This window comes from Glossina fuscipes, unplaced genomic scaffold (genome assembly GCF_014805625.2).
Source record: "Glossina fuscipes isolate IAEA_lab_2018 unplaced genomic scaffold, Yale_Gfus_2 1, whole genome shotgun sequence".
In the NCBI taxonomy this organism is placed as follows: domain Eukaryota; kingdom Metazoa; phylum Arthropoda; class Insecta; order Diptera; family Glossinidae; genus Glossina; species Glossina fuscipes.
In genome coordinates this window covers 50159839-50187595 of record NW_023998415.1, presented here as the reverse complement: position 1 = coordinate 50187595, position 27757 = coordinate 50159839, and the positions used below count along the sequence as shown (strand labels likewise).

The window sequence follows — 27757 nt, the reverse complement described above, 5'->3', positions numbered from 1 at the left end:
TTATTGAGTTATTGTAATATAACCACTCACTTGAAAACGTTTGGGAACTACTGAGGATAATGTCAAATGTTTTTTATTTTTCTTCGATTTTTTTTTTGATTTTTTTTTATTGTATTTAGCGGAAACACGTACGGTATCCGCGATGATCAGCAACACGCTGCTAAATGCACAAAAAACACCGAAACAATCAAAAAATCGCGGACGAAAAGAAAACGCGCACTACTCAGAACACAAGTCGAGTACGAATAAGCTAACCTTAAGTAGATATGTAAAAAAGAAAACAACATTTTTTTAACATTTTTCATAACAACACTTAACTAGTTAACAAATTCTAAATTTATACATATTTTTTTTTAATAATAAAGACTAATATTAGTAAAACATGATATATACATTCCTTCTATTATATTAAGCCTCTTATTGGCGCTGGTAACAAGCATATGGCATTGTGGAATGGTATTGCTAAAAATCCAGCCAAAGCAATACCATAAGAATCTGATTGAACGACCATAGCCATCGCAAATTGTTGCTTGGCGGGTGTTATTTCTTTCGACATTCTATAGAAAGTGTTAACATAGGCACCACCTCCCAGTAGACCTTCCCATAATACTATAGCAAATGTTAACCAAATGCTGGGCGTATAAAAGTAAATAACCTCGGTTGAAAAGTATACGACATTAATAAATTGAAACACTGATGTTAACCAAATCTTTTCGAATTGGAAAATATTAACGGATGATCGGGATACAAAAACTCCAATCTGATAAGCCACATTTAGCCAACGATATTGCGATGCTCCATCCAGAACAGTGTTTTGGAAATAGATGAGTTCAAACTAAACGAAAAAAAAGGTTTTTTAATTATCAGCTTTTTTTTCAATTACTTACCAATCCTTGATTTATAAAATATTCAAACAAGTACACTAAACCCAAAGGCAGCATATACTTCACCAATTTCTTAATATATGCAAGCTTCTCCTTGAATCCTACTAAAGGCTTATCATTTTCAATCAACTGCTCCGTGGATTCAACTGTAACCACAGGTAGAATTATTGGTTTTCTCAGCATAACCCAAAAAGTTAAAGCTTCGATGCATGGAAAAAAAAGCATTATCAACATAGTATCACGTGGACTAACATTTAGTGATCTCAACATCGCATACGATAAAGATCCAATAACACCAGCCCCTCCCGTTCCCGAAGACCAAGTGGATACAACATTTCTGTAATAGCATTCCATTATGAAAGCGTTGTAAATTCTCGATAAAAAAACTTGCTTGTTAAAATTGGATGAATAACCTAAGAAGGTCGTTTCTCCTATGCCACTACTAGCCGAAGTGACAATAACCCCTAGTAAGGCCATCCATTTAAAACTGGCGAAACCTACCAACAAAAAGCCAGTCGCTGAGAAGCACACCGCTAAAGCTATCCTGAAACTAAAATAACAAATTAAACGATTCCGTTTAAACAAAAAATTTACAAATCTAAAACAAAAAAAGAAGATATAATTAATAACAAAACAAATATATTAACTTACTGCACCCAAAATGGAAAAAATGGCATTATTATTTTAACAAACAATGATGGTAAAATGTCTGCCAAAAGGATCGCGCCAGTCGACACTATATGACAATGCCTGCCTTTACCTACAGCGTCGGCATAATCAGATAGATCCTTGAAAACGTATTGAAGTTATCATAACTTAAACATATTTTAGACGATCTTCAAATTACATACGTCATAATGAAATTGTCCTATAATGTCATGGGCAGCGCTCAGCATAACAACGTAGCCATAATTATTGCATAAGCCTAAAATCCAATAGGCACATAAATCTCGCCACAAACTCCGCCCACTACGCGCTATATAAGAAGGGGCGGCTAGCACTTGCTGATTAGTGGTAGACATCTTTGGTTAAAAGAAAGAAGCTTTGAAGAGAAGAAGAAAAAGAAACAAAAAACCAAAGCTATCTCAATTTTTACCAAAAAAAAGTATGAATTGAATTTCCGATATTTCAACATAGTATATAAAATATATATATTTTTTAAGATTAATAGCCGACCGATAACAAAAATTTTTAAGCATATCATCTCGCCCTTCAAGCTGTTTGTTATTTCTGCTTTCGTTCCTTTGTAATTAATATTCATCACAAAAATTTATTTAAGAAAGCAATTTGTATAAGAAAAATGTTTTCCCGCCAAGTCGATTCAACTATCCGTTCTAGAGTAATTAATTACATGTTCATAGTTTTCTGTTAAACATAAAAATCTAATTGTAATCTATATTAAATGTATCAAATCGAGTTTCCCATATCATATCCCTTCGAAATGCGAAATGCAAACCAAAGTTTAAGTATGGCTAACTTAAATGTGACGAAATTTTCGTTTAACAAGCGTTAAGTTTATCTCAAAGCTATGGAGGTATAGAAACGTATAAAGCTGGTAGTCTGCGTAAAGAGAGAGTGAACAAGGAAGAAATTGTACGGAAAGAAATAAAGTAAGAGTTATATTTAATTTGTGTGCCTACTTGGACGTTAATATGTCAAACTTTCTTTCTTTAATAAGAAATTTAAAGTCTTACGGCAGAACAAGGAAGAGTTAGAAAAAAGTTGGAAAAAGCTAATAAAGAGTATGTGGAAGTTCAACAAATTATGAAAAAACTGAATGAAACCCGTAAGCAAAATAAAACTCAAATGAAAAAAAAATGAAGTCGATCTCGTGAAGTAAAGTTCCGAGGAGAATAACAAAAAATTAAGGAGTGTCAGAAGAAACTAGAATCCATTACAAAACAAAAGACCGAACAGGAGGACGAGTTGCAACGAAACTATAAATGCATGCAATAGGAAACTAAGCCGGTTATACATGAGCCAGAGAAATTAGAGACCGAATTAATAGATCTAAAAATTCATGTGGATGAACCAGAAGCCTATTTGGTTCTTTCCGGGTCGGAGCTAAATATATTGAAACATAACGAAGTAACCGAAAAACGTAAATACGAAAGTATGAAGACCTTCTGCGAAGACACCCACCGAAAAAAGACAATATGGATGAGATGGGGCAAAACTTGCCAGTAATTAAGAAACAAGTTGAAGAAAAATCAAATGTACCTTAAGTAGAATTAAGGCTTTACAGTTATACCAAGGATAGGTTGTAAACATCACTTGTAAAAGATATTTTTTCGAGAATTGGCTCGGAGAGAACGATTCGAATAATAGCTGTCTACGACATAACCACCCTACATGTCAAATTCTTTATATTTATTTTGTTCGGTACTCTCTCTTTCTCTAGAATTCTTGAAATAGTACATGTTAAACTGAAAATCGATATTTAGGTATCAGGAATCTATGTGAAATCTTATAGGATTCGAGATTCGCAGCGTAAGAAAAAAAGCAAAAAAAAATTTACTATAAAACCAACTTATTTTCTTCATGGATCAAACATTTACTCGTTTGCTTTCTAGACGTATTTGCAATAATTAGAATATTTTTTAAAATCTCTCAAGGAACAAAAAATGATTAAGTGGAAAATAAATCTGGACTTTCGTGTGAAAGGCGACTTATAAAACGCACTAAAGCCCTTTTGATGTTTGTTACCTTTAAGAGTCCAGTGTTCAAAATTGTAGTTACCTGTGAAAGAAATTAAAAATCAATGGATCACGAAGGCAAGAAAAGAGATTTGAATTGTTGTATATAAAATTTCTCTCTACCTACATTGCCTTCTCTCAAAATATTAATTGAATCGTATGATTATGCACCAATTTTATCGTTTAATTAATTTCATAAATATTAATATAGTGAAATAAGCGAAATATTACTCTCAGTCACTAGTCGCATCAGAGCATGTTCTAAGAAAGCAAATCCACTGCAGGCTTATAATAAATTTTAAAAAACGTTAGTCTAATTAATAAGCTAGCAACAGGTAATTTTGGGCTATACTCGATTAAAAAAAACTATAACCAATATAAAAACTTGCATAATTTGGAGGCTTGAAGACTTGCAGATTTTATATACACTGGGACAACGTTAAAATAATATTTACCTTGTTTGTACTAAACTGAGTTCATTTTTCTAAATTTATATGCAAGATCTGAATACGAATGAAAGTACGACTGCTAAAGTACAGAAAATAATATTTTCGGATTCTTTGAAGTCAAAATGGAGGCTTGATTACTCTATAGAAACGTTCCTATTTTTTTATTGACTTTTTTATTGCGGGCGATAATTTGGAATCTAAAGCACGAAAGCAAAACTTTTCTAAAAATGTGATTGGCCTGTTTGAAAACACAATAAGTGATGTTTTGGATATAAAAATTTCACTCATGTTTCCAATTTTTATACAAGAGTCGAAAAGTCGAACTAAATTCCTTAAACGATATTTTTTCTCTTCTATAACTCTGATTATTTATAAATGAAGTTATTTTTGTGACTGGTCGTTGTTTACTAAACGTAAGCGTACGGGAGAGTAAAATTCCATCTCAGGTTCATATTGTTATTTCTTCACTTTCTGTATTTATTTATTTATTTACTTTTTTTTCTTGTTCATAATCTCTGTTTATCTCTATTATTTTACTTTACAAGTTCGTTTTATATCCACGATAGGAAGGTATAATAACTTTGCAATTTCGTTTGCAACAGATAAGAGTGTTCAGCCTGAGATTGCCATTCCTCCTAAACATCAACTAGACGATCCGAATCCTTCTGATAATACAAGCGGTCATAGTAAGTCACATTTATAAAAATGTACCAAATTTTTTTTTTTTATTTTATTGTTGTATTTTCTGTACTTGTGTTTTTAAACAAATTATAATTGGTTTAACTCCTCTCTCCTAAATGTACACGAAATCAGACGGCAATTGCACTACTTTGCATGCTTCGGAGCGGATATTTTTGGGAGTTATAAACGCCGTTCTAAAGCCACATTCTTTATCGATCGGTATTGACCAACCGTACGTTCATTTACCTCTTAACCAACCAAGGTTAAGTTGGCATCTGAAAATCGTTAAGTCTGTTTGTTTTAAACCAAGGTGTTTTGAATTAGTCAGGAAAGTTTCATATCGTAATTTCCGAATGTTTTATTCTCCTCTCATTTGTCGGAATAAAACAGCTGCAAAAGCATTGTGCTAAACTTATTCACCCTTAGCAAATATATCCCCATTAGGAAATGTGGAACAAAACAGTAACCTCAATTAAATGCTTACTCAATTTTAAATAATTTTTTACGTTGAAAAATGTACGCGTAATAGAAAAATTTTTTAATTATAAACACAATAACTATAGTAAGAGAATGTGTTGACATTTAATATGCAACTAAAAAAAATAATTCTTAAAATTTACTTTAAAACAATTCAATTCTTTGTAAATAACTATCTGAGATGAGCCATAATTTTACACTAAACAAAACGAAGTATTTTGTGTATTAAAAAAGCAATCACGCGAACAAGCGGAGAGATTTTGATTTGCACACAAATGTTCTTCAAGAAGAGATCGTAATGGAGGGATAAAGAGAAAGGAAAAGAAATAGTGAGAGAGACAAACGAAGGGAAAACAAGAGGAGTACGGAAATCCTATGTTTTTTTATTAAACACTATAACAACATCATTAAAAAATTGGTGCATATATGTTCTTTATTATATTTGTAATAACTAAGGAGAGATTTCCAAAATCGTCTGTTATGAGCACTTTCATGAGAAAACAATAACCTTTCGATCAATTGAAAGATATCCAATTACGATTTGGTTTTTCATATTTTGGATTTTCTTGTTTTGGTTTTTAATTTTTGTTTGAAGCAACAACCAAACATTTTTATTTATGGCTTTGGTTTAGTTTTATTGTCGTTGTCCAGAATTACTAAATGTCGAGTAGCGATCTTTTGATCGTCGTTTTCACTTTTATTTCTATTATAATATCACAAGATTTTCACTGACCCAGTTTATAGAAAACATAAACATTGTTTTTTTTTGCTTCAATACACACATTTTTGAGTATTTGCCAAATGATTTGCATATTCAACACAATGGTTACATACTCACTTTGTCACGTCGTGTGTAACGTTAATAAGCCAACAAAAATCCATAAAATACATACTCGTATACCCTGGTTTGATATGATTTGAAAAATAGTGTAGGAATTTACAAATTAAATATCAAAAAAATGTTGAACGGCTTGACATGAAAATAATTATGAACAACTATCGCAATTGTCTCCCCATCACACTTGCAGAATTGAAGTGTTTTATTTTTTATATATTTCGACGTTTATGTAAGTATGTAGGTGTCGATTATATCCTTTCCTTAGAAACAGGTAGATGTGCACAATGTTCAGAGGAGAACACGTAGGTGTTGACCATTAAACGTCGTGAGTTGTCGAATAAAACTTCTTAAGCTTTCACTTAAACCTTCTCTCGCTCTTATCAATTGCAATTATTTATCGAATGAGTCTTTTCTCTCTTAAATACCCATTGAATATTTCTTAAACGTTGAACTTCTTTGACGAAGAAAGTAAGGATAATTTTTAAGCCTTTTTACGTATTTCCGATTTACGTATTCCCCTACCAATATTATTTAAAAAACTTTCTTAATTTTCACTTACTTGAACAATATACATTTTCTCTCATGAATCTGCATTTGCCTATCTGCCATTCTTCCGGTACCTAAGATATCTGAAGTTAAGAATGGCGAGACACCTAAAAATTTGACTTAATGCGTGGGAAAAAATAAACTAAACCAGACTAAATTGAAATGAATGATGGTTCAAATTCTTCGAATTTTTTTATGTAAATATTTCATTCTGTAGATGTTCAAAACAGCAATTGGAATACGTTGTTTTATTAAACTAACAACGTAAGAACGAAAAGTTATTGAAAAATTGTTATCCACACCGTCTACCAGATGTACACAAGCTTTACTTTCATTAACACAGGCAGGATAACGTTTGATGTTTGACAAAATGTCTAGAGACTCAAATCAACTGACTTCTGGCTCTTAATAATAATAGATAGAAGGATATACTTCATACATTCCTATCACAAAATTACCTACGCTAGAGAATTTTACTTAAGATGAAAAGATTTTACTTTGTAGATGTTTAAAGCAGCGATTGGAGTACATTTTTTTATTAAACTAACAACGTAAGAACGAAAAGCTATTTAACTTCCAAGATCTCAACAAACTTAATTACACACACATACACAATTACACTTAACATGCTGGCTTCAGTTATTACAGCCGCTCTTTTTTTCGTTACGTTTTGTACATAATTGTGACCAAAAATTACGACAGTTTATTATCTGGACATATCACAAAATTACCTACCCTAGAGAATTTTACTTAAGTAGAAAAGATTTTACTTTGAAAGATTCTCCTTGAAAACTTGAAAACACCTTTCCAACAGATAAAAAAATTTTAATTTAAAGCAGACTTGTTTAAAATTGGCAGTAATATTCCTTGTTGCTTCATATCATTTTTTGCACTGTTCAATTCTTGAAACGTAAACAAATCATTAAAAATGATACCTAGGTAGAAACCAATTCTTAGACAGAGATCAAAGTAACCAGATATCGGATCATTGAATTCCTTGCTATTTAACATATTTTTATACTCATCATCGAAGGATGATGTACAAAAACGGAAAAAATTGAACACGCTTACTCAATATTATAGTGTATCAAAATTTAATTTTTTCTCCAAGACCTTTAGAAAGCGCCGAAACATAAACCACACAAATTCTTGACCAGTTTCAAATGTGGAAGGCGCCTAAGCATGTCCCTCTGTTCGTCTGGCCATCTGCCCAACTGTGTGCTATGGGTAGTAAACATTCTCCCGTTACCAAAAATAAAGATATCAGCCACAAATTTGCAAAAAAGTTTGGAAGTGATCTAAACTTTTCAAAGAACACAACTACAAAACCCACACGCCTATACGATAAGAACTATTATTTTTGAAATGGAAAACGTCAGCCGCGCCAGCTCCATAGAGCATGAAAACGTAGTTCTTTCACTGTTTTTCCGTTTTTTTGAATAACAGTGACGGCTATAAAAGATTCGGTCACGACCGAATATAATTTTCTTAGTTGTTATTATTATACGCTATACTACTTGTAGGACATGGTATATTAAGTTTGTTGAGATATATACAACTCTCCGAAGCACTTGAGATATATATAGCCTTTATTGCACTGATCTAAGTGTTTTTGTCTGTATGTCCATCTGTCCATCTAATATCTGCCAATGTAATTTTGTATTCAAGCTACAATCCGCAACTTTTGACATATTTTAACGAGATTTGGTATACCGATATGTTTTGACGCAAGAATGAATGTTGCTGAAAACGGTTCGGGCCGTACAATATAAATATGAATAAAATATGGATGTACATAAATATAATTTAATATAAGGAGTTATGAATAACCCTTAACTATTAAGTGAAGAGATATGGTCGGCCGGGGCCAACTGTAAAGTTTTCATTTCTTCTTCTTATTAGATTGCGATCTGCAAACTTCGTCATATTTGAACTTGGCCTGAAATATATTTTTGCTTGTAACCTAGGAGCAGAGCGCTTTTAATCACTAAAAAATTACATTATAATTTATATAAAATTACAATAAAACTTATAAGTTTGAGGAAGCATATGTGCATGGTTCTCGAATAATAAAAAAAAAAATCATTTGGAGCGAAGCTGCTACCATCTAAGCATCGAGTCATTTCATCTATTCCCAACAGTGAATTTAATTCCACTTTTTCGCAGCACAATTTAAGACCCACAGTCTTCATTTATTTGCTATCTGATAAATCAACGGCTGTGCAGGAAAAATTTGCTTTGATTCTTCGTAAGTTTTTATTTGGTGTCTTATCAAACATAGAACGTCGAAAGCAGCATTGTAGGCGTACTTTACTTCAATTACTAGCCAAAAGGTAAACATGATGTTCAAGAAAAAGAGAAAATATTGAATTCGTATGGAAGCGATGAATGTACAGAATAACAGTGCCAAAACTGATTTGCAAAATTGTGCATCACATTCTTGTAGAACTTGTAGTGCTTGTAGGACCTGATAAAGGCAAAAAAGTCATTAACTAAAGCAAACTGCCGAATGATAACTCTTGACATCACTAAGAGGTTAAATCTATTGAATTCTACTATTCTTGATATAATATTTTTAACAGCTACTTTGCGGGGATTTAAAAATATCTTCTATACATCTATTGTGTAGCCTTATTGGTATTGTTAGAATAATTTCTTTATTTTGATTAAATTTTGCGATCGTTGCAAAAGATATGTATGTATACGTTTTCATTTTGAGGCCATTTAGAAAGTATTCTACGCTTCTTTTTACGAAATCATTTCTTTACTTTTTCTTGGATATGGGGTAGACATGAACTAAAATGAAATTACTTATGTAAGCGAAATAAGCAAAAAAAAATTGCGATCGCTTGGAAGAAAGGGGAATCATCATTATTTATTATAAAACAAATATTTTTAATTCATTCCTACTTTTAAATTTAACTTGTAAAAATGCTTTAGTTTATTTAATTGACAACACTGTAAGGATTTCTAAAAGAAAAATCACATATGGAGAGGTCTTTACAAACCAAATCCTCAGATAAATTCAAAATTATTGACCAATTAACCTATGAGAAGATCCAACAAAATAGCAGCACTGCAAACACAGGAGCAAATGCATCAATACGAAATGCTAAATATAAACGCAAATCGGGCGTTCCATCAGATTTATTGAATCTTGTGAAACCTTCAAATGTAGCAAAAAAAAAATCTCATTTAAAACTGAAAAGAGTTATTGATACGGCTGTAAAAAACGGATTGAAGCATCGCGGCAAACAACGGGAGAATGGACGTAAAAAGAAAAAATCGCGACTAAAGAAACGTATACTACGTCATAGGGAAAGCGAAGAAAAACAAGAGCAACGGATAAATGAGTTTGAAGACGTTCTACAACAATTGACAACGTTAACTATATCGCCAAAGCAATCGGAAGTTACACCTAAAAGAAGCATTCATTCCAATCGGTTCTGTGAGTATGTAACTAATTATGTTAATCTGGCAAGCAGATAGTAAAAGAAAATTTTTTTTTTATGGAAGTTATTGTGATAATTGCACAACGACTCAATTGGTACAATTAACCGATCAGCTGTTAAGAGAATTGAATCATTTCCAAAGAAGGGCATACGCCATTCACGAGCTAAAAGCTAAAGCTCATAGGCGTTTTGTAATAGGTTTCCGGGAAGTACAAAGTTTTCTACGTATTAAAAAAATAAAATTGGTGTTAATAGCAACTGACTGTGACCCATTCGCAGGGCAAGGTTGGTTTAATTAACCTGTTTGACACTTAAAATAAAAAATATATGTATTTACCTATGTATCATAATGCAGCTGGCTTAAATCAATCGATTGCCTCCATAAAAGCGCTGTGTAAAGACCAACAGATACCAGTGGCGTTTGCTCTACAACGTCGTCAAATGGCTTATGCTTTATATAAAAAGGCTTTAATAGGTTGTGTGGGCATTATAAACTACGACGGTTCTCAAGTCTTATTCTCACAGCTGTTGGCGGCCTTGAAGGAAGCCCAGAATGCTTATCTATGGCTGGTGCAACAGACAAATAAGGGAACCAAAGAAATCGAAGAATATCAGTAAAAACGACGTTTCTTTTTAAAAGATAATTTTCTCATTGATCGCTTAATACAATGTTTGTTACAACTTACATTTCGAAACTTTTTTTACAATAATTTTAATATATTACAATAATTATCTACGCATTACAACAGTCTTGAATTGCGTTGTATATCCAAACTCATATCCTTGAAGGCACTTAAGCGTTTGAAAATTAGACTACGTTCTGATTCAAACAACTGCCAATAACGTAGATGTTGCGCGATATGTTGCGTTATTAATTTCCTAACAAATCGCCAGCAACTTCCCTTTGATAAAGGAAGAATATTACCTTCACAGATATATAAAACAAGTTTTACTTGATCTACAGCAGGTAATTGGGCCAATATAAAAGACAAAACATTACGAAAATCTGCTTTAAGAAATGATGGGAAAAAGCGGGAATTCGCATACTGTTCCCGGGGAAACACGAGCAAGGTTGGTAAAGTGTTCATGACAAATTGCCAAGGCAAATCGTTTGTTTGTGAATCTAAGCGCAGAAATCGAATAGTGTTTGATTGATGCCTGAATATTCCTGCTAATTGCAGAAAAGTGTTTTGTAAATTGGCGCACAAAGGACAGGATTGTGAATGAATTAAGACCACGGTAGTAATATTATGAAAGTGCAATTGATTTAAAAATAAAATTCGATTTACTTGCTTTAATTGAAAGAAATCCGGTTTAAAAGCTACATTCTCCATGGAAGAAGCACCGGAAATCCTTTGTAAAGAAGGTAAATTGTTTTCAAAGAAATTTTGCAAAAATTTCATTAAATTGCGAATGTCAAATGTTTCCGTCATTACATAAATGCTCTCTTTTTCATTGTCTGCTATAAAAGTTGTCGCTAAATTGTGGTTGCTTATTGGAATGCCTAGGAAGTTTAAATAATCTGTATATTCTCCGTTATCTATCAAAACTACTGAAACTGTACGATTATATTTGTTATTGCGTTGTAGATCTTTTATAGATCCCTCTAAATACTGAGCCAGAGCTATACGTAAGGATATTGAATGATGAATTTTTGTTTTTAAACACTTTATCTCATGGTAAAAGTTTTTCAAATAAGGCACCGACTTGAAGTCATTGCTGACTTCCATGAGTGGATTGGCCACATGTTGAAATAAGCGAGTTAATAAAATGTTGGTTTTGTAATAATCTTTTAAATGAACTGACTTTATCCGGCCGTAGCAACATGTCGATGCTTCTTTGACGTTAGTTATATTCCTGAATTCTTTAATAATTGTCGCTATATTAATACTAACTTGAAGATCTTGAATGGATAGAATATTGCACGCATTGAAAGGCCTTGACCATACTTTAGATTCATGCAATATCTGCTCCATATATTTATAGAAATGTAGATTGGTAGCGAAAAGTGCAATAACCGGGCCTTGTTTTAATTTTATAGCTAAGTTTATAGGTGTACTGTGGCCATGTAGTGTGCTGTAAGCCCCATTGAATTCATCATGCAACCATGATATGATGCTGCTAACATTCCAAGTTAGATCTCCAACACCACTAAATGATTTTACGCTTTTTGTCATTGTCAAATAGTCTAAGCGTGGCACTTTTTTATCCTCAACGTTGAAAAAATCCGGAAATGTGTTATTCCCCAATATTACCGCAAATCGGTAACTGCGTAGTGGATCAGTCTCGAGCCATTTGAGAGCAGCCGCCGAATATTGTTTATATTCATCGCAAAATGCTTCTTTAAATAGCCCCAGGATTAATACATCTGCTTGTAATTTAACGTCTTGTAACTCATCTGCGGAGTGTACACGTTCCAGCGGCTTCAATACATTATTTAAGAACTGGCATAAAGCTGAGAAGTTCCAATCGCCATTGTATTGCAACTGTTTTTTACCATTAGTCCCATAATGCATTATCAATGTTGGCCATTTATTTGGCGAACCGCTGCCGACAGTTGTCATATGTGCATGTGTGCAATTGCAGGCTAAATGCCAGCAATTGACAGCGGCAAAATATACATAGCTACTATAGTAATACGCCACATCATCGTATACCTTAAGAGATTTAACACTCTCTTCATTCCAACTTGTGTAATAAAATATACCTGATATTTCATGATATTGAGTTTGCGCTCTAATAGCCGGTACGTTACTACCCGGACAATGTTCAATGGCGGCAGCAAATGCTTTCGGCGAAATTCCAAACGAATTGATGTTTAGGAACCAAAAATAATTTAAAACGATTAACTCCCGATACCTCATAACTTATAAAATATATTAAATGTTTTCTTCTTCTTCTGCAATTCAGCAAATCCACAACAGTAGGCCCGCTGTGTTATGCAAAAAGGTTCACTGCACTAAGTTCTTTGCTTGAACCTTAAGGCAGTTATTAATAAAGTTATTTGTAATCCGAACTAGCCTTCTTTTCTTACGTTTAGCCTTTTGAATCAGCACTTGATAGAGCTGTCATAAGAGAGAACATTTCTAAGGAAAGTTCTTGACAGAAACATATGAAATATTATATAAAGGGTTAATTACTTACATGAAATTAAGGAATTTTTGAAAGTATAACTAAAATGTACTTCTTTAAATATTAGGATTACAAAATCTAGCAGTGTAGCACAAATACCAAGTTGGCAGTGCTGTGAAAGACAGGGCTGTCAAATATCTAGAAATCACGACGGTAATCACCTATTCGAAAGTCAGCTTATGCTTTCCTTTTATGACTGCTTTTCAAACAACTACGTGATAGCATTCAGCATTAATTATTCATTATCGTTTTTTTGGAAACACGTAAGGACAACAGTTGTTAAATACGTTCTCTCAAAATTGTCAAATTACAAGAAAACAGAAGAGCTAACGTTCGGTATTATTATTAGTCTAGACTTCCGTTTATAGAAAAAAATAAAATAAATTTAATTTGAAGTTGTTTACTTGCAAACAGCTGAATCAAAAAGATCGCGAGTGTCAAATGGTTCGTTTCTTGGCCTTCATTTTCCAGTACCTAATAAACAGAAAACAAATATTAAATCTTTTAAACAATAAATCACATACGTGCCTTTACTTGCGTGTCTTAGTTGTATTCGGCATATCGTTCTATTACAATGGATTTTCTAAATACATAAACGACAATGAAAACCAAACGGAAAATTTTACATTAAAATTTTACTCACCGCGCTACACTACTACTGGAGGGAAAGACTTCGCTATTTATAAATTTTTATAATAATTTTTCAAAATGTCGTGCAGTTACTTCCTTTCCGTCGACTAGTCTGCCTTTAAAATCTACTTTTTCGCTCCATGTTTGCTTCGGAATCTCCTTTTGTTAAATCGTACCGATTCATCTTCTACTAAATTAAAAGCGTGGCGATATTAAAGATTGCAAGTAAATTACAAATATTATATTATTAACTATTGTGTGAACTTACCACGAATAATTAATATTTCTTTCTGTATTATAAAAAAATGTATCGTAAAACTTGTAAAGAAACCTAAATTGGCAATTCTGTCAACTTGGCTTCGACCTTATGTTTTGTAACTTTGCCGCCTTTTTTCATCCTTATGTCAGTGAGCGTTTATGCGGAATTGATAAACACATGATTGGCTGCACTTCACGGCATTAACGATCACTATCGCCCTTTTGGAGTCCGGTTTGCTACTGTAAAGCGAACGCAAGTAAGTTCATTAAGTTTACTTCAATTTATTAAGAGAAAAGGTGGAAAATTTACTTTTATCGCAGATAATTAATATAAAATGATTAATCAAAAATCAAATAAGCTGTTCGTGGTGAAACGGGATGGTCGTAAGGAAATGGTCCATTTCGATAAAATAACTTTCAGAATCCAAAAGTTGTGCTATGGTCTTAATATGGATTTCGTTGATCCGACTGCCATTACTTTGAAAGTAGTAAGCGGGTTGTACTGCGGCGTCACTACACAAGAATTGGATAATTTAGCTGCTGAAACTGCTGCTTGCATGACCACCGATCACCCAGACTATGCTATTTTAGCGGCTCGTATTGCAGTGTCAAACTTGCACAAAGAAACAAAGAAAGTCTTCTCTGAAGTGGTAACTGATCTATATCGCAATGAAGATAATGGCTTTCCTTCCCCTATTATATCAGATTTCCATTACAAGGTTGTAAGAGAGAATGCTGATCGACTGAATTCTGCTATTATCTACGATCGCGATTTTAGTTATAATTTTTTTGGCTTTAAAACTTTAGAACGGTCTTATTTATTAAAGATTAACGGCAAAATTGTGGAGCGGCCACAACATATGTTAATGCGTGTCGCCATTGGCATTCACGGCGATGACATTGAAGCAGCTATTGAAACTTATAATCTCATGTCGGAGCGTTACTTTACTCATGCTTCCCCAACTTTATTTGGTGCTGCTACCGTACGCCCACAATTGTCGTCCTGCTTCTTGCTAACTATGCCGGAAGACTCCATTGATGGTATTATGAAGGCTGTAGACCAATGTGCTAAAATTTCTAAGTCGGCCGGTGGGATAGGTCTAAATATTCATTGCGTACGAGCAAAAGGGACAAAGATATCTGGTAATGGTGACGTGTCTGATGGCCTTGTTCCTATGTTGCGTCTGTTCAACAATGTTGCCCGTTATGTCGACCAAGGTGGTGGAAAACGTCCGGGGGCTTTTGCTATATACTTAGAGCCTTGGCATGCAGATATATTCGAATTTCTCAATTTGAAAAAGAATACGGGTAAAGAGGAAGATCGTGCACGGGATTTATTTTATGCTCTGTGGATACCGGATCTTTTCATGAAAAGAGTAGAGGCTGATGAGCATTGGTCTCTAATGTGTCCCCATAAATGCCCTGGCTTGTGTGAAATTTATGGAGATAAATTTGATAAATTATACATAAAATACGAAGACGAGGGCAAAGCGAATAAAACAATAAAAGCTCGTGATTTATGGTTCGCAATATGCAGTGCCCAAGTAGAGACCGGGACTCCTTACATGCTTTACAAAGATGCTTGTAATCGTAAAAGTAATCAACAGAATGTTGGCACTATAAAATGCAGTAACTTGTGTACAGAAATCGTCGAATATACATCACCTGAAGAAATAGCAGTTTGCAATCTAGCCTCAATTGCGTTGAATATGTTCGTGACCACAGATAAACAATATGATTTTCACAAACTCAAAGAAGTTGCCAAGCTTATAACAAGAAACCTCAACAAGATAATCGATGTCAATTACTATCCGCTGTCGGAAACCAGAAAGTCTAATTTTCGTCATCGTCCAATTGGTTTAGGTGTCCAAGGATTTGCTGACGCACTAATTTTAATGCGTTATCCCTATGAAAGCGAAAGTGCTGCACGCTTAAATAAACAAATTTTTGAAACAATATATTATGGTGCCTTAGAAGCTAGTTGTGAATTGGCCAAACAGTACGGTCCGTACGAAACCTATGAAGGTAGTCCCGTTAGTAAAGGTATCCTTCAATATGATATGTGGGATAAAACGCCTACTGATCTATGGAATTGGTCGGCTCTTAAAGACGACATTAAAAGTTATGGAGTGCGCAATTCTTTGCTGGTAGCTCCAATGCCTACGGCGTCTACTGCTCAAATTCTTGGTAACAACGAGTCTTTTGAGCCATACACTTCAAACGTTTACACACGACGCGTACTGTCTGGTGAGTTTATCGTGGTCAATCATCATTTGCTTAAAGATTTGACTGAATTGGGCCTTTGGAATGATAACATGAAAAACTTAATATTGGCACATCGCGGCTCAATACAAAACATCGAAACCATACCTGACAGCATAAAAGAATTATATAAAACGGTTTGGGAAATTTCGGTAAAATCAACCATTAACATGGCTGTTGATCGCGGCGCTTTCATCGACCAAAGTCAATCGTTTAACATACACGTAGCTGAACCTAGTTATGGTAAATTATCTTCTATACATTTTTATGGATGGAAGGCCGGTTTGAAAACCGGTATGTATTACCTAAGAACAAAGCCAGCAGCAAATCCCATACAATTTACAGTCGATAAAACTCGTTTAACCATAAATGGCAAGTCGCCCGCGAAAAAGGCTGAAGGAAACAACAGTGTCAAAGAAGATGATGAAGCATTAGAATCAATCGCAAACAATACGGAATCCAAATATGAAAGTCAAGTGGCTGAAATCGTATGCTCACTAGATAATAAGGACGCTTGTTTGTCATGTGGTTCATGAGCTAAAGTTGTGTATTTTTTGTTAGAGAATTTCGTAAACAAATACAAACATGCATTGTTTATTACTACGGACATGTTCAATTTTAATAACTAATTAGGAGTTATGTTAATGCTATCATCATTTTACAATTTGTATTAACCTCTTAATAATTTTCTTGATTATTTTTGAAATAATCTGTTTCCTTTAATTTGGTTTGTATGTAGGGAGTTTTTCTTTTTTTGTTAAATATTGCAAGAGATGTTCATATATACAGGTTGAAGAATTTGAAGATTACAGAAACAATTGCTATATATAAGATGGAAGATCACGGTTTCCGGTATAAACAAAGGCTATAAAAGGGAGCAAGAGAGAAAAACGTGATAGTACGATATGTTCAACAGGGGGATGTTTACATATCCAACAGTCAGCTTATGTTTTTGTTTTTTTGATAAGTTTGCTTCATGCTGCCCTTTAGTGAACTAGCTCTTAATTGTGACGACGTACTATGAAGGCCCTTTGGTTATGAGTTATGTATGGATTTGGTCATTTGGCATTTATTGCGAAAAATAATGGGCAAACAAGGGGAAAACTTGACATTTGGTTGATTACAGTGATACAGTTAACAACAAGATCATACAAACGTAAATAAAAGCGAAATTGTATTAAATTTTTGATAAAATGAAATAAAGTCCTTCAAATTTATTGGCTTAGTCCATTTCCACTCAACAACCTAAAAAACAAAAATGAAATAAAGTCAAATACTAAACACTTCCAACAAAAAAATTGAAAGGTGCAAGTAATACATTGTTGCGAAAGGGCGTGAATACTTATACGTGTTATGCGGCATGGACTTACCTCAAATTCCAATGAATCGTGAGTAGTAAAGTACAGAAAAAATACGAGACAAGGGAATTGCCGAGCTGACAAACTTAGAGGAGGTCATCGAAAGCGATGAAGATTTGTATTTATTTGACTCACTAACTAAAACATTTATAAATGGCGCCCATAAGTGCAATTCAACCTCAGTAACCAGGACAAGGTGACATTACAGTAAGTAAAGCAGCGGGTCTCTCTTTGAACATCAAATTGTTGATTTTACATAGCTGATTTTTGAATAGCTAAGCCAGGCTTCAGTATCAGGGATATCTCTATGCGCCTTCCCTCATCCGGAAAGGTGTTTTTTGTGCATGAGAAGTTATTGGCCTAAAGCAAGGCTAGTCAATTTTGAACAGAAAGGGCTGTAACCATGTCGTATTTGATGCCGTCGCAACGAGCAGCAGACTGTTTCTTTTTCGAGTCCCTGAGAAGTTGTTGGATAAGAAAGGGGTAATATTGTCGGGGTAACAAAAGAGAAAGCACGAAAAACAAACGGGTTGTTAGCAAATATAGAATTTTTTTTGGAGGTCGACACAATTTTTAATTATTTTCAGATAGGAAAAGATGTAGCTGCACGTCTTGTTATGCAATGATTCATAATGAAATTCCAAAAATGTCGAGAGTTACCTTCAACGCAGAGTTCATTTACAGTGCGGGTACGGTGCTATTTTTTGCCTTTCTTGCTACATCTTTCTACATCTTTCTGTAGCTCCACATATCTAAATAAACTAATTACACTATTCGTACATTTTGTTCACATAGGAATGAATATATACGAATGGTATAGCTTTTCTCACCATGATTGAGACACCGTCATCTCTGCATTTGGTGACAGCAGCCTGTAGATAGAGAATGGAATCATTGTTAAGCAATCGTTATCATCAGCGGTGGGCAGGGTAAACGAGCGCAACTCGCTGAAATGGGTCTTCCGTTTGCCTCCGCCGTCGTATCTTGTTAGCTGAGCTATGTTAGGTGAGAAAAACATCTCGACCTTGTATGGTCCATCATACTTAGGGGGAAGTTTTCCATCATAGCTTTCAGCAACGTTGAATAAGGTATGACTCCTGACGAGGAGTAAATCGTTTACTGTAGGCCTTCAAGGCCTTCTGCGGAGATTATAACAACGTCTCTGGCTGTAAGACGCCAAGTTAATGCTGTCGAGAGCAATCTCCCATGCTTCACGGAGTTTGCTCACAATTTCATCGGTGGTATGACGGTGCCAGGCGTTACTCCATTGTGTAATATGTAAGGCAGGTTTGACTCCCTTCTTTGAACTAAGTATGCAGGTAGATTCGGATAGAATAATATTAATGGTTAACATAACCTCTAGCCAATATTTGTCCTAAGTAATATATAGTTTTTCAAGAAGTAGCGCTATCATAGTTTTAATTGTACGGGTCACTCTCTCTTGGGACATATAAGTGCTGTGAACTGTTGAACCCCCTGTATCCCCTTCTAATATCGATGGAATATTCGACTAGTGAATTGTGTTCCCTTATCAGTCACTAGAATTTTTAGAGCCTCGAATCCGGATAAAATGCGTTCTTTAAAAGCTTTGGTTAAGTTTTCGACGAATGCCATACGCAATGGGATTAGTTCAACCCATTTACTGAAAGTGTCGAAAAGTACTAGTAGACCGAGACAGTCTGCGGTTGGACGATCGTAGTTCTACTCTAATACACGATTTCGGATGTGAATAGGAATACAGAGCTTCCTCGTCATTGAAATGTTGTGGAAAGTATCGATTTACTTGAGCATTTGTAAATGAATATTCGGGGAACTCTTCAGGACGTTTACGTATTTTTTGTAATTTTCTTTTTATCTAGTGGCATTCTTCGGTGCTGGTTGGTTCATTCTTCGCTATTTGACAAGTCTGCACGGGCTGTCGGATAACACATCAGCTACTTTATTCCATTTGCCTTTACGGTATGATGATGCTGCTATAATTCTAGAGCCCATCTGGCTAATCTTCTAGTTGGAAGCGATCCTGTGATGTAGGGTGGTTGACTATCAAGCAATACACAAACGGGTTATCCAAAGTTTCGTAAGTTGTAAATAGACCGATGCATATTGCATTACTAAAAATGTAACCCTTTCGGTCTGATTACCAATTTGTACTTGACATTGTGTGGCTGTTTTCACTTGAACTGTTGACCCGTTGGTGAAAGTAACTGGTATTCCGTCGGTTAGTTCGTCAAACGGTGAATTAAGCAATACGCCGAATTGTTGGCTGAGAAAACAGCTGGGAGTGCCTTTGTCGATTGTTGCAATAGTTATTTCTTCTTCTATAACAGTGGTAATCGTGAGTTTATAGTTATTGCAAGTTAATGCTGGACATTGAATAGAGGGGTGTATATTGGCTGCAGTATAATTTCTCGTGTTTATCGTCTGATGTTGTTCACGATGAGATGTACTAGAATTTGTTGCAGGTATACTCTCGAGATCGTCTACTAGTTCCAAAAGTTCTCCCAGCAAATTAAAATCCCGTCGTTTGATGTACTACATGTAATCGGGGAGTGCGTTCCGGAAGGTTGATTCTAATTTTCCCTTTTCGTCCGTCTTACTGTGCCGCATTAGGTGCTGCAAGGCCATGGCGTAATCTTTGAAAGTTTTGTTGGCTCGTTGGACTAGATTACGTATTTCATCATCCAATCTCTCTAGATAATAAGGTAGGCAGAAAAACTTTAGCAGACCTGCTTTAATGGCGTCGCAAGAGGTGCATCGATTGCGGTTGTGTCGATACCAAGTCAGAGCTTTGTCTTTCAATACTTCGGGCGTGGTGCTTAGCAATCCTCAAGGATTAGTTCCATAAGACAATGTAAGTTCCTCAACTCTCTCTACGAACATGAGGTAAGCAATTATCTCTTCTTCGCGGAGGGTCTAAATCCATGAAATTTTCAGCAGGTTTACTAATTCTGTTGTTTGCTGCGTGGGAAGGAATAAATAGTAGTTGATAAATATATTTGTACCTGGCACTCAACTATGTCTGGAGAAAATATTCTTAAATAATCAGAAGGAATAGCTTATTTTTTTGGAAAGAACTTACTTGTAATTAAATTAGCGATGGCTAATACAACAGTTGGATTTCCAAAATTATTTCGACGATACGTCTTTTAATACTGGCCGAGATTCAATAAACTGCACAAATATTTTCTTATATATAGGAAAGGTGGTTGGTGTCAGCGCTGATTTGTGTTATATCAATTACATTATCATTTTCTCACAAAATGGTATTGTGTTATGGCCTGTTTACTAAAAGTAGTTTAGATCTCGTATGCTTTTCCAATTCAATTAGGAAAAAAGCAATAACTGGGTGCCTTTTATTTTTTTAAGAATTTCTATGAAATTTTAAGTAAATTTATTCTTACTATAGTGAATGACCGGTATATTATGTGTAGTACTGAACGATACCTCTTTTTTTTTGGTATATTTGGTATATTTGACAGTATTGGAACGGTATTTTTGTTTAGTAAACAACAATAAACAATATATTGAATTATGGATGTTGAATTCTTCTTTGTCGCTATGCTTACACGTCAAAGTTCTTATATTAGCAGTATTTAAAATTCTACACCGAATTTTCAATCAAATTAATTTTCCTTTTTGTTGAGGCAATTTTTTTTACAAATTGATCATTTTCTCGTGGAATAATTCCGTCTGATCTTGTAAATCAAAGTCTCCCCTATTTCGAAAAAATTTAATGTAAGAATTTTCGTCGAGTAATTCTGACAATAATTAGACTTAAACGTCTCTTCAACAGAAATTTTAATGTAATTTAAATCACTGGAAATTTATAAATCCTTTTCATTTTGCAGCAATGCCTAGGTAAGAGGTTGGAGTTTCATTAATTTATATGTTTGTTTAAAAAAAGTAAACGAGGAGGTAGTTATTAATAAACGAAGTAAAAAGATGCTCTCTACTTTTAACGAAAACTTGTAGAAATATATGTTTGTAATATAGAACTATTTTTGCATATCCTTATAGTGGTTGAATTTAAATTGAATTGAAATCCAATTAAAAATTTATGCAAAAGAGACACTTTTCTTTTTGTAGCTCTTATAAAAATGCGACCAATTTCGTAAAAAACCTTTACATTTCAAAAATAAATAAAAACACTACAGTGAGCCACGGTCCACCGTAGATATGTGCCCATATTCACGTAATGACTTTTCAAAATGGGGCATTAGATGGGAAGTGATTGAAAAAGCGGTACGATTTGAATTATTTCCAATAAAATCCACCCTTGGGCACGGTGCGCCAGCTTTCATCAAAATACAAAAAAACAGAACTGATAGACAAATTTAAAACAATTCAAAAGTTGATTTTATGTGGGCCATGGTCCTTCGATAATATCTCCAATAATTTCCATAAATCATTTACAATACCATGTACACAAGTATTTCTACCTTGGCAATGTAATAAATTTTTCTTTCCTGGCACGTGTTTACGTGGATGCGTTAATTTACTTTCTAGTGAATGTTGCCAGCGAAATGTCAAGTCATGTAACATGTTATGTTTTTGTATTTTTGTAATGAGCTAGTTGTCTTTCAGAATGAATTTTTGCTGGATATGTGTACATGGAAGCATACTCATCGACATATCCGAAGATTAAAAGTAAATAAATAAGTCAAAATTAGCCAGAACCAATAAATAAAAATCAGTCGTAATCTGGCGTCATAAATCATAAGCATTTTCATGTATATGTGAACGTAATAATAATAAATAATGGAGAAGTAAAAAGTAATGAGTAATAAGTAGGTAAATAGTAAGTCAATAATAATAATTAATAGTAAATAATAAGTAATAAGTGAAAAATAATAAGGAATAAGCAATAAATAATACGTAATAAGTAACAAGCCAAAATCCGCCAAAATCATTAAAGTTTTGTCAAAACGTTTGCAACGTTAAATAGATAACGATTAAAATGACCAAATGAATTTAATAAACTTGAAAAGATCGTTTCCCGAGGAATTATAATGAACTCCCAATTCTTTGTGTGCCAATCCAAGTTCAATACTTGTAGCCAATTGTTTACGCAACTTGATACCCAACTAGCTAAAAGAGTTCATATCCTAAGCAATGTTTAATGTTACGATTTTCTGCTCGTAAAAAGCTGAAAGTAGATTAAACTATATATTATGTACAATAATTAAATCGTAGAGAAGAAATATTTTTTATATTTACTATTTGGGGCATCTAATGCAAATGTTTTTTCGCTGTCGATTTAGTTGGGCAATTGTGTGGGAATATTTTGCATGACGAGAGTTTCTTTACCTCCTCTCCGGATTTTTCATGCCTCCTCTGCACCTTTACCTATCATTAAAACCTGAATTTGATCCAAAAAAGTTACTTGCTAATGGATGATAAAATCATATGACGGGTACATTGGTGTATTAGCTAAGAAAAAGCATTCTGGCACTAGTGCTAGGTTCGCTTCAAATAATAGGATCAGTTTTGTAATCAACTACTTTGCCATAACTTTCAGTAATAAATTGTTGATTGCTTTCCATGTCAATCTCTCAAAAATGTGAAGTGAAACGGCACCTGCACCGACTAAAAGGCTACAAAAAATCAATTTCAGCGGTGTAAAGGTTTATAAACCAAATTTGTATGCCAAATTTGAGGCGAATAAAATTATCATTTCATAACAAATATAGCGATTCAAGCTTGTTTATGACGATTGAGGCAATTGCGTTTTTAAAACAACCCCAAATGGTAAGCACAATGAAAAACAGCACTCGCCTGGGTTGTCATATTATTTGAGTTTAAAAATGATCTTAATTTGCAAGTATCTATTGGCTTAGTCCATCTCTGTTCAACATACCAAAAAAAAAAAATAATTTGCAAGTATTACAATTTTTATTTCATATTCTTTTTTTCTTAGAATGTTACTTTCTTTTTTTAGTACATACACAAACATTTAATAATAAGTATAGAATTATTAATTAGTAGGTTTATTTCGGTTTCGTTTTCTACCTTTGAAATCGACCAAGGCAGATATACTAAACGGCCAGTGATGCCCAGGTCTTATATATAAAATTTTTTCCCGCTATGAGTTTTAAAGTTTTATGTGTTTATGAGTGACTATCGGCGGACTCATAAAACTTTTCAAGAAAAAAAATTAGAAACTTTGCCATTATTTAGTATTGTGTGGTTATTCGTGTATATTTCTTTTTTTTCTTTTATTACTATTATCTTTGTTATTTTAGAAGTACATCTGTTAGGTTTAGATCAATTAAATCTTGTATTAACCATTGAAAAAGGAAATTCGATGAGTAGGAGTATGTAATTAACACCATTAAAACTATTACGTTGTGTGTTTCATTTTCTGCATGTGTGTGCTCGCTTTATGTGAACAATACATTTAAAAAAATCTATAACCAGCAATTTTTTTAAGCCGTTCTGCTCCATGTTTCTCAATACACACTTTAATTTCTTGGCGTAACCACTTAACATAGTTTAAATTTTTACGACTTCGTCTTTTTATATGCGTTAATATATTCTTCTGTTTTCTGACTTTTTCCATTACTTCTACTAGTATTGAATTTAGTACATGATCTAAAAATATTACGTAGAGAAAAAAAAACCATAAAGAGTAACTAACGCACAAAGCCAGTTGTAAAAACCACGTATTTATGAATGCTTTACTGCTTCATTTTTTTCAGTATGTAGTAGTTTTGCAAGGAAAAAACTTTTAAATTAATGCACATTTAAATAAACAATTTTTTAATAAAGAAATATTAGACATAAATGTTCACTTTGAATTTAAAACAAAAATTTATTTACCATAATAAAAAAAGAAGCGCTTCCTTTTTTAGTTACATAGAATATTTTTGATGTTGTTTTCAGCCCAAACCACTATTAAACATGCGCTAACTTCTTGTCTTCCCCGGCCCCTTTCAAATAGGTAGGAAGCAGAGATTAAGTAAATTGAGAGCGAAAAACTTTCAACATCTGTATGCTAAACCATGTTTGAAATGCAATTTATTTTGAGCTATTGTGAAGCAACGTTAAAACATGTTGACCGATGATATTATATCATTGGTCCCACTTTAAAAAGGAATGGAAGACCACACATACATATTTTTAGGTATTTTCTTTCTTTTTTCCTACTATGTTGTTCTATTACTAGATTGTATAAAAAGGGGATAGTCTAAAAATTGTACGTGTTCAACATTATTTTACGGCTGGGTCAATGAATGGTCCGTTGGTGGTTGGATAGCTGATGCAATCGATGACGCTTCTCTTTATATCTGGGCTATTTAATATTTTCCAGCTTTCATAGAAAATTATAGCATTGTACATTTGCGTTTCGATTTGGGCTGCAATACAGGACACAACACCGAACGTATAGCCTCATCAAATACAGTCTTCAGGCCTTTTTGCGTTAAAGCTGAACACTCCAAGTACTTGACGGCACCAATTTCTTTGGCCATAGCCAATCCTTGAGGATAGGTGATGGGTGCCAATTTCTTGTCGCGTAATTTTTCAATAGTGTTTTTATCATCCCTTAAGTCCAGTTTGGTACCTACCAATATTATTGGGGTGTTAGGACAATGATGGCGCACCTCCGGATACCATTTAGCTCGAACGTTTTCGAAAGATGCCGGATTGACCAGAGAAAAACAAATTAAAAACACGTCAGTTTGTGGATAGGACAGTGGGCGTAAACGATCATAATCCTCCTGTCCGGCCGTATCCCACAAACCTAAATTAATAGGTTTTGCATCGACCATAACATTAGCCGAATAATTATCGAACACGGTGGGTATATATTCGCCCGGAAAGGCATTTGTTGTATAGCTGATTAGTAGACAGGTCTTACCGACTGCACCATCGCCCACCACAACGCACTTGATGGCTTGCATTTTTGCTTTTTTTCCTAAATTATTCACGCAAATCTTTTATGATTATTAATTACAAAGTTGCCAGTTTCTAGGTATCTTTAACAATTTTCTAATTAATTTTTATCAGTTGTGTGCGTGTGATATTGTTTATTTTAGCTTCTTTTTACAACTCTTTTTCCGCACAAGGGAAATTTTTCACTTTACTAGAATATGTCAAAGCTATTGCCAGCGTTGCCGTAAATAAAAGTTTTAATAGAGTATTTCAGATCAATATATTGAAACTGCAAGCACACTGTGCGTGACTTTTACACTGCACTGCAAACTAACACAATTTCAACAATCTATTGTTTTACTATTAGTAGGTTAATGCAAGTGGTTGACAATAGATGGCTACTTTTAGCTGATTATATCCTTGCATAGATAAATAATATATCAAATTTACGACATTTAAATTTGTCCAACCACAATTAAAGCTAGCTCATTTAATTACTCTCATATGGCACCAAATTAAAGCTCGCCATAAGCCATCAGCCTATACACAAACCGCACAATACGTTTTCTCAGACTAATATTATATATTATATCTAATGTGCGCCCTAACTATTTCAACAGATGATTTTTATTGATTAGCAGAGAATTTGGAAGAAATTGGCGACTTTTGCCGACGGCTTTGCAAATTAACATAGAGTATTACGTTCTTTCTGCAAAGAGCAGAGAATTTAACGTTGACTTTGCTTGCCTACCTTTAGGTGTAATATTAATGTAATAATTGAGATTGCTTATACGTCCTGTTAGAATTTCTTTTTAGTTTTATCTTCTTTTTGATGACGAAATATTAGTTTGGGGAAAAAGAAATCCATTATTTTTTCGGTAGGTGGCTGCACTGATAGATTTCTCGTAAAGTATCGATCAAACAATTTCAGATTTATGCTCGTTGGAAAGGTGACATTTCGCAGTAAAAAAAATTCTTTTGCTGTTGTTTGTTTGGTGCATTCAGTTGTGAATTACAGCGTGTTAAAAATGGAAGTGAACAAAGAGAAAATTCGGTACATTTTGCAATGACTGGATGGTGACTGGATACGATAACCCTGTGCGAAAACGATCGTGGTCAAAGAGCGGTGAAGCACCTCAAACGGCCAGGAAGGTTTTGCTACGCATTTGGTGGGACTGGAAGGGGATTATTTATTATGAGTTGCTTCCATATGGCCAAACGCTAAATTCTGATCTTCACTGTCAACAACTGAACCGTTTGAAGATAGCGATTGACCAGAAACGGCCAGAATTGGCCAACAGGAGAGGTGTCGTGTTCCACCAGGACAACGCTAGGCCACACACATCTACAGTGACTCGCCAGAAACTTCGGGAGCTTGGTTGGGAAGTTTTAATGCACCCGCCATACAGTCCGGACTTGGCACCAAGCGATTATCATCGTTTTCTTCCCTTGCAAAATTTCTTTAATGATAAAACATTGGAATCTAGGGAGGATTGTGAAAATCGACTACTAGAGTTTTTTGCAAATAGAGACCAGGACTTCTATGAGAGAGGCATTTTGAAGTTACCTTTAAAATGGCAACAAATCATACAACAAAACGGTGCATATTTGACCCAAATCGGACAATCCGAAGCATGTTAAATAAAGTCCTGAAGTTCATATAAAAATAATGGATTTCTTTTTCCCCATACTAATATGTTTATATGTTTATGTATGTTTTATTAAGTCTAATCCAAGAATAATCTTTCCGTTTTTCTTTGTTTCCTATACTGTATAATGGATTTAAAGTTAAAATAGGAAAGAAAAGCCACAAAATGCTTTATTTTTTTATAAACGATTTATTTATTTATATGCTTTATTTATTACTACTGTTGCTTTTGTTGTTAAATTGCCAAATTGTTTGTTTGTTTGTTTGTGTAGAATTTGAACAGATGTTTTTTATTGATTAGCAGAGAATTTGGAAAAAATTGGGGACCTTTGCCGACGGCTTTCCAAATTAGCATAGAGTATTACGTTTTTCTGCAAATAGCATAGAGTATTATGTTTTTTCTATAAGTAGCAGAAAATTTAGCTACTGTTTTGTTTAATTTGATAATAAAAAAAAAATTGTGGTGGTCTACTTTTAGGCTAACTTGCAAAATTAAACAAATTCAGTTCGCGTATTTTCCAAAACACTTGCATGTATTGTGCCGCTTTGAGAATAAGCGTATATTCGTTCTCAT

General features: G+C 34.0%; 4 protein-coding genes across 15 annotated transcripts; 2 read left to right on the top strand and 2 right to left on the bottom strand.

Moving 5' to 3' along the window:
• Positions 1–211: 211 nt before the first annotated feature.
• On the bottom strand, positions 212–13186 carry LOC119632570 (battenin-like). 5 transcript variants are annotated; one of them, XM_038025536.1, is made up of 7 exons: positions 5696–5724; positions 3591–3623; positions 1736–1926; positions 1536–1672; positions 1276–1434; positions 888–1221; positions 212–835 (listed from the first exon to the last, which is right to left on the bottom strand). In XM_038025536.1, the coding sequence occupies exons 3-7, from the start codon at positions 1904–1906 to the stop codon at positions 404–406; spliced, it is 1233 nt and encodes a 410-aa protein (XP_037881464.1). In that variant the 5' UTR covers positions 1907–1926; positions 3591–3623; positions 5696–5724; the 3' UTR covers positions 212–403. The 5 variants fall into 5 exon arrangements, with proteins under 5 accessions (XP_037881464.1, XP_037881462.1, XP_037881467.1 ...); XM_038025534.1 differs by lacking the exon at positions 5696–5724 and adding an exon at positions 5195–5526; XM_038025539.1 differs by lacking the exons at positions 3591–3623; positions 5696–5724 and adding an exon at positions 13168–13186.
• On the top strand, positions 9200–10739 carry LOC119632572 (selenocysteine insertion sequence-binding protein 2-like). The gene is made up of 3 exons (XM_038025541.1): positions 9200–10023; positions 10088–10308; positions 10379–10739. The coding sequence occupies exons 1-3, from the start codon at positions 9560–9562 to the stop codon at positions 10639–10641; spliced, it is 948 nt and encodes a 315-aa protein (XP_037881469.1). The 5' UTR covers positions 9200–9559; the 3' UTR covers positions 10642–10739.
• Positions 10005–17005, top strand: LOC119632567 (ribonucleoside-diphosphate reductase large subunit-like). The gene is made up of 3 exons (XM_038025526.1): positions 10005–10019; positions 14194–14300; positions 14365–17005. The coding sequence occupies exon 3, from the start codon at positions 14379–14381 to the stop codon at positions 16839–16841; it is 2463 nt and encodes an 820-aa protein (XP_037881454.1). The 5' UTR covers positions 10005–10019; positions 14194–14300; positions 14365–14378; the 3' UTR covers positions 16842–17005.
• On the bottom strand, positions 10661–25776 carry LOC119632568 (thioredoxin domain-containing protein 11). Of its 8 annotated transcripts, none has more exons than XM_038025529.1 (6): positions 23673–24982; positions 20743–21034; positions 18494–20621; positions 13799–14283; positions 13690–13738; positions 10661–13629 (listed from the first exon to the last, which is right to left on the bottom strand). In XM_038025529.1, the coding sequence occupies exon 6, from the start codon at positions 12885–12887 to the stop codon at positions 10764–10766; it is 2124 nt and encodes a 707-aa protein (XP_037881457.1). In that variant the 5' UTR covers positions 12888–13629; positions 13690–13738; positions 13799–14283; positions 18494–20621; positions 20743–21034; positions 23673–24982; the 3' UTR covers positions 10661–10763. The 8 variants fall into 8 exon arrangements, 7 of the variants coding, with proteins under 7 accessions (XP_037881457.1, XP_037881458.1, XP_037881459.1 ...); XM_038025530.1 differs by having other exon boundaries at positions 10661–13738; positions 13799–13975; positions 14054–14283; XM_038025531.1 differs by having other exon boundaries at positions 10661–13738; positions 13799–13972; positions 14054–14283.
• Between the last annotated feature and the right edge of the window lie 1981 nt (positions 25777–27757).

Excerpts from the sequence above, each read along its gene's own strand:
- LOC119632570 (XM_038025539.1), bottom strand. The coding sequence starts at position 1,906 with ATGTCTACCACTAATCAGCAAGTGCTAGCCGCCCCTTCTTATATAGCG. Across the intron at positions 1,673-1,735 it reads TAGGACAATTTCATTATGAC|GATCTATCTGATTATGCCGA; the intron begins GTATGTAATTTG and ends TACGTTTTCAAG. Across the intron at positions 1,222-1,275 it reads TATTCATCCAATTTTAACAA|AAATGTTGTATCCACTTGGT; the intron begins GCAAGTTTTTTT and ends ATGCTATTACAG.
- LOC119632567 (XM_038025526.1), top strand. The coding sequence starts at position 14,379 with ATGATTAATCAAAAATCAAATAAGCTGTTCGTGGTGAAACGGGATGGT.
- LOC119632568 (XM_038025532.1), bottom strand. The coding sequence starts at position 12,887 with ATGAGGTATCGGGAGTTAATCGTTTTAAATTATTTTTGGTTCCTAAAC.
- LOC119632572 (XM_038025541.1), top strand. The coding sequence starts at position 9,560 with ATGGAGAGGTCTTTACAAACCAAATCCTCAGATAAATTCAAAATTATT. Across the intron at positions 10,024-10,087 it reads CATTCCAATCGGTTCTGTGA|TTATTGTGATAATTGCACAA; the intron begins GTATGTAACTAA and ends TTTTTATGGAAG. Across the intron at positions 10,309-10,378 it reads TGACCCATTCGCAGGGCAAG|CTGGCTTAAATCAATCGATT; the intron begins GTTGGTTTAATT and ends ATCATAATGCAG.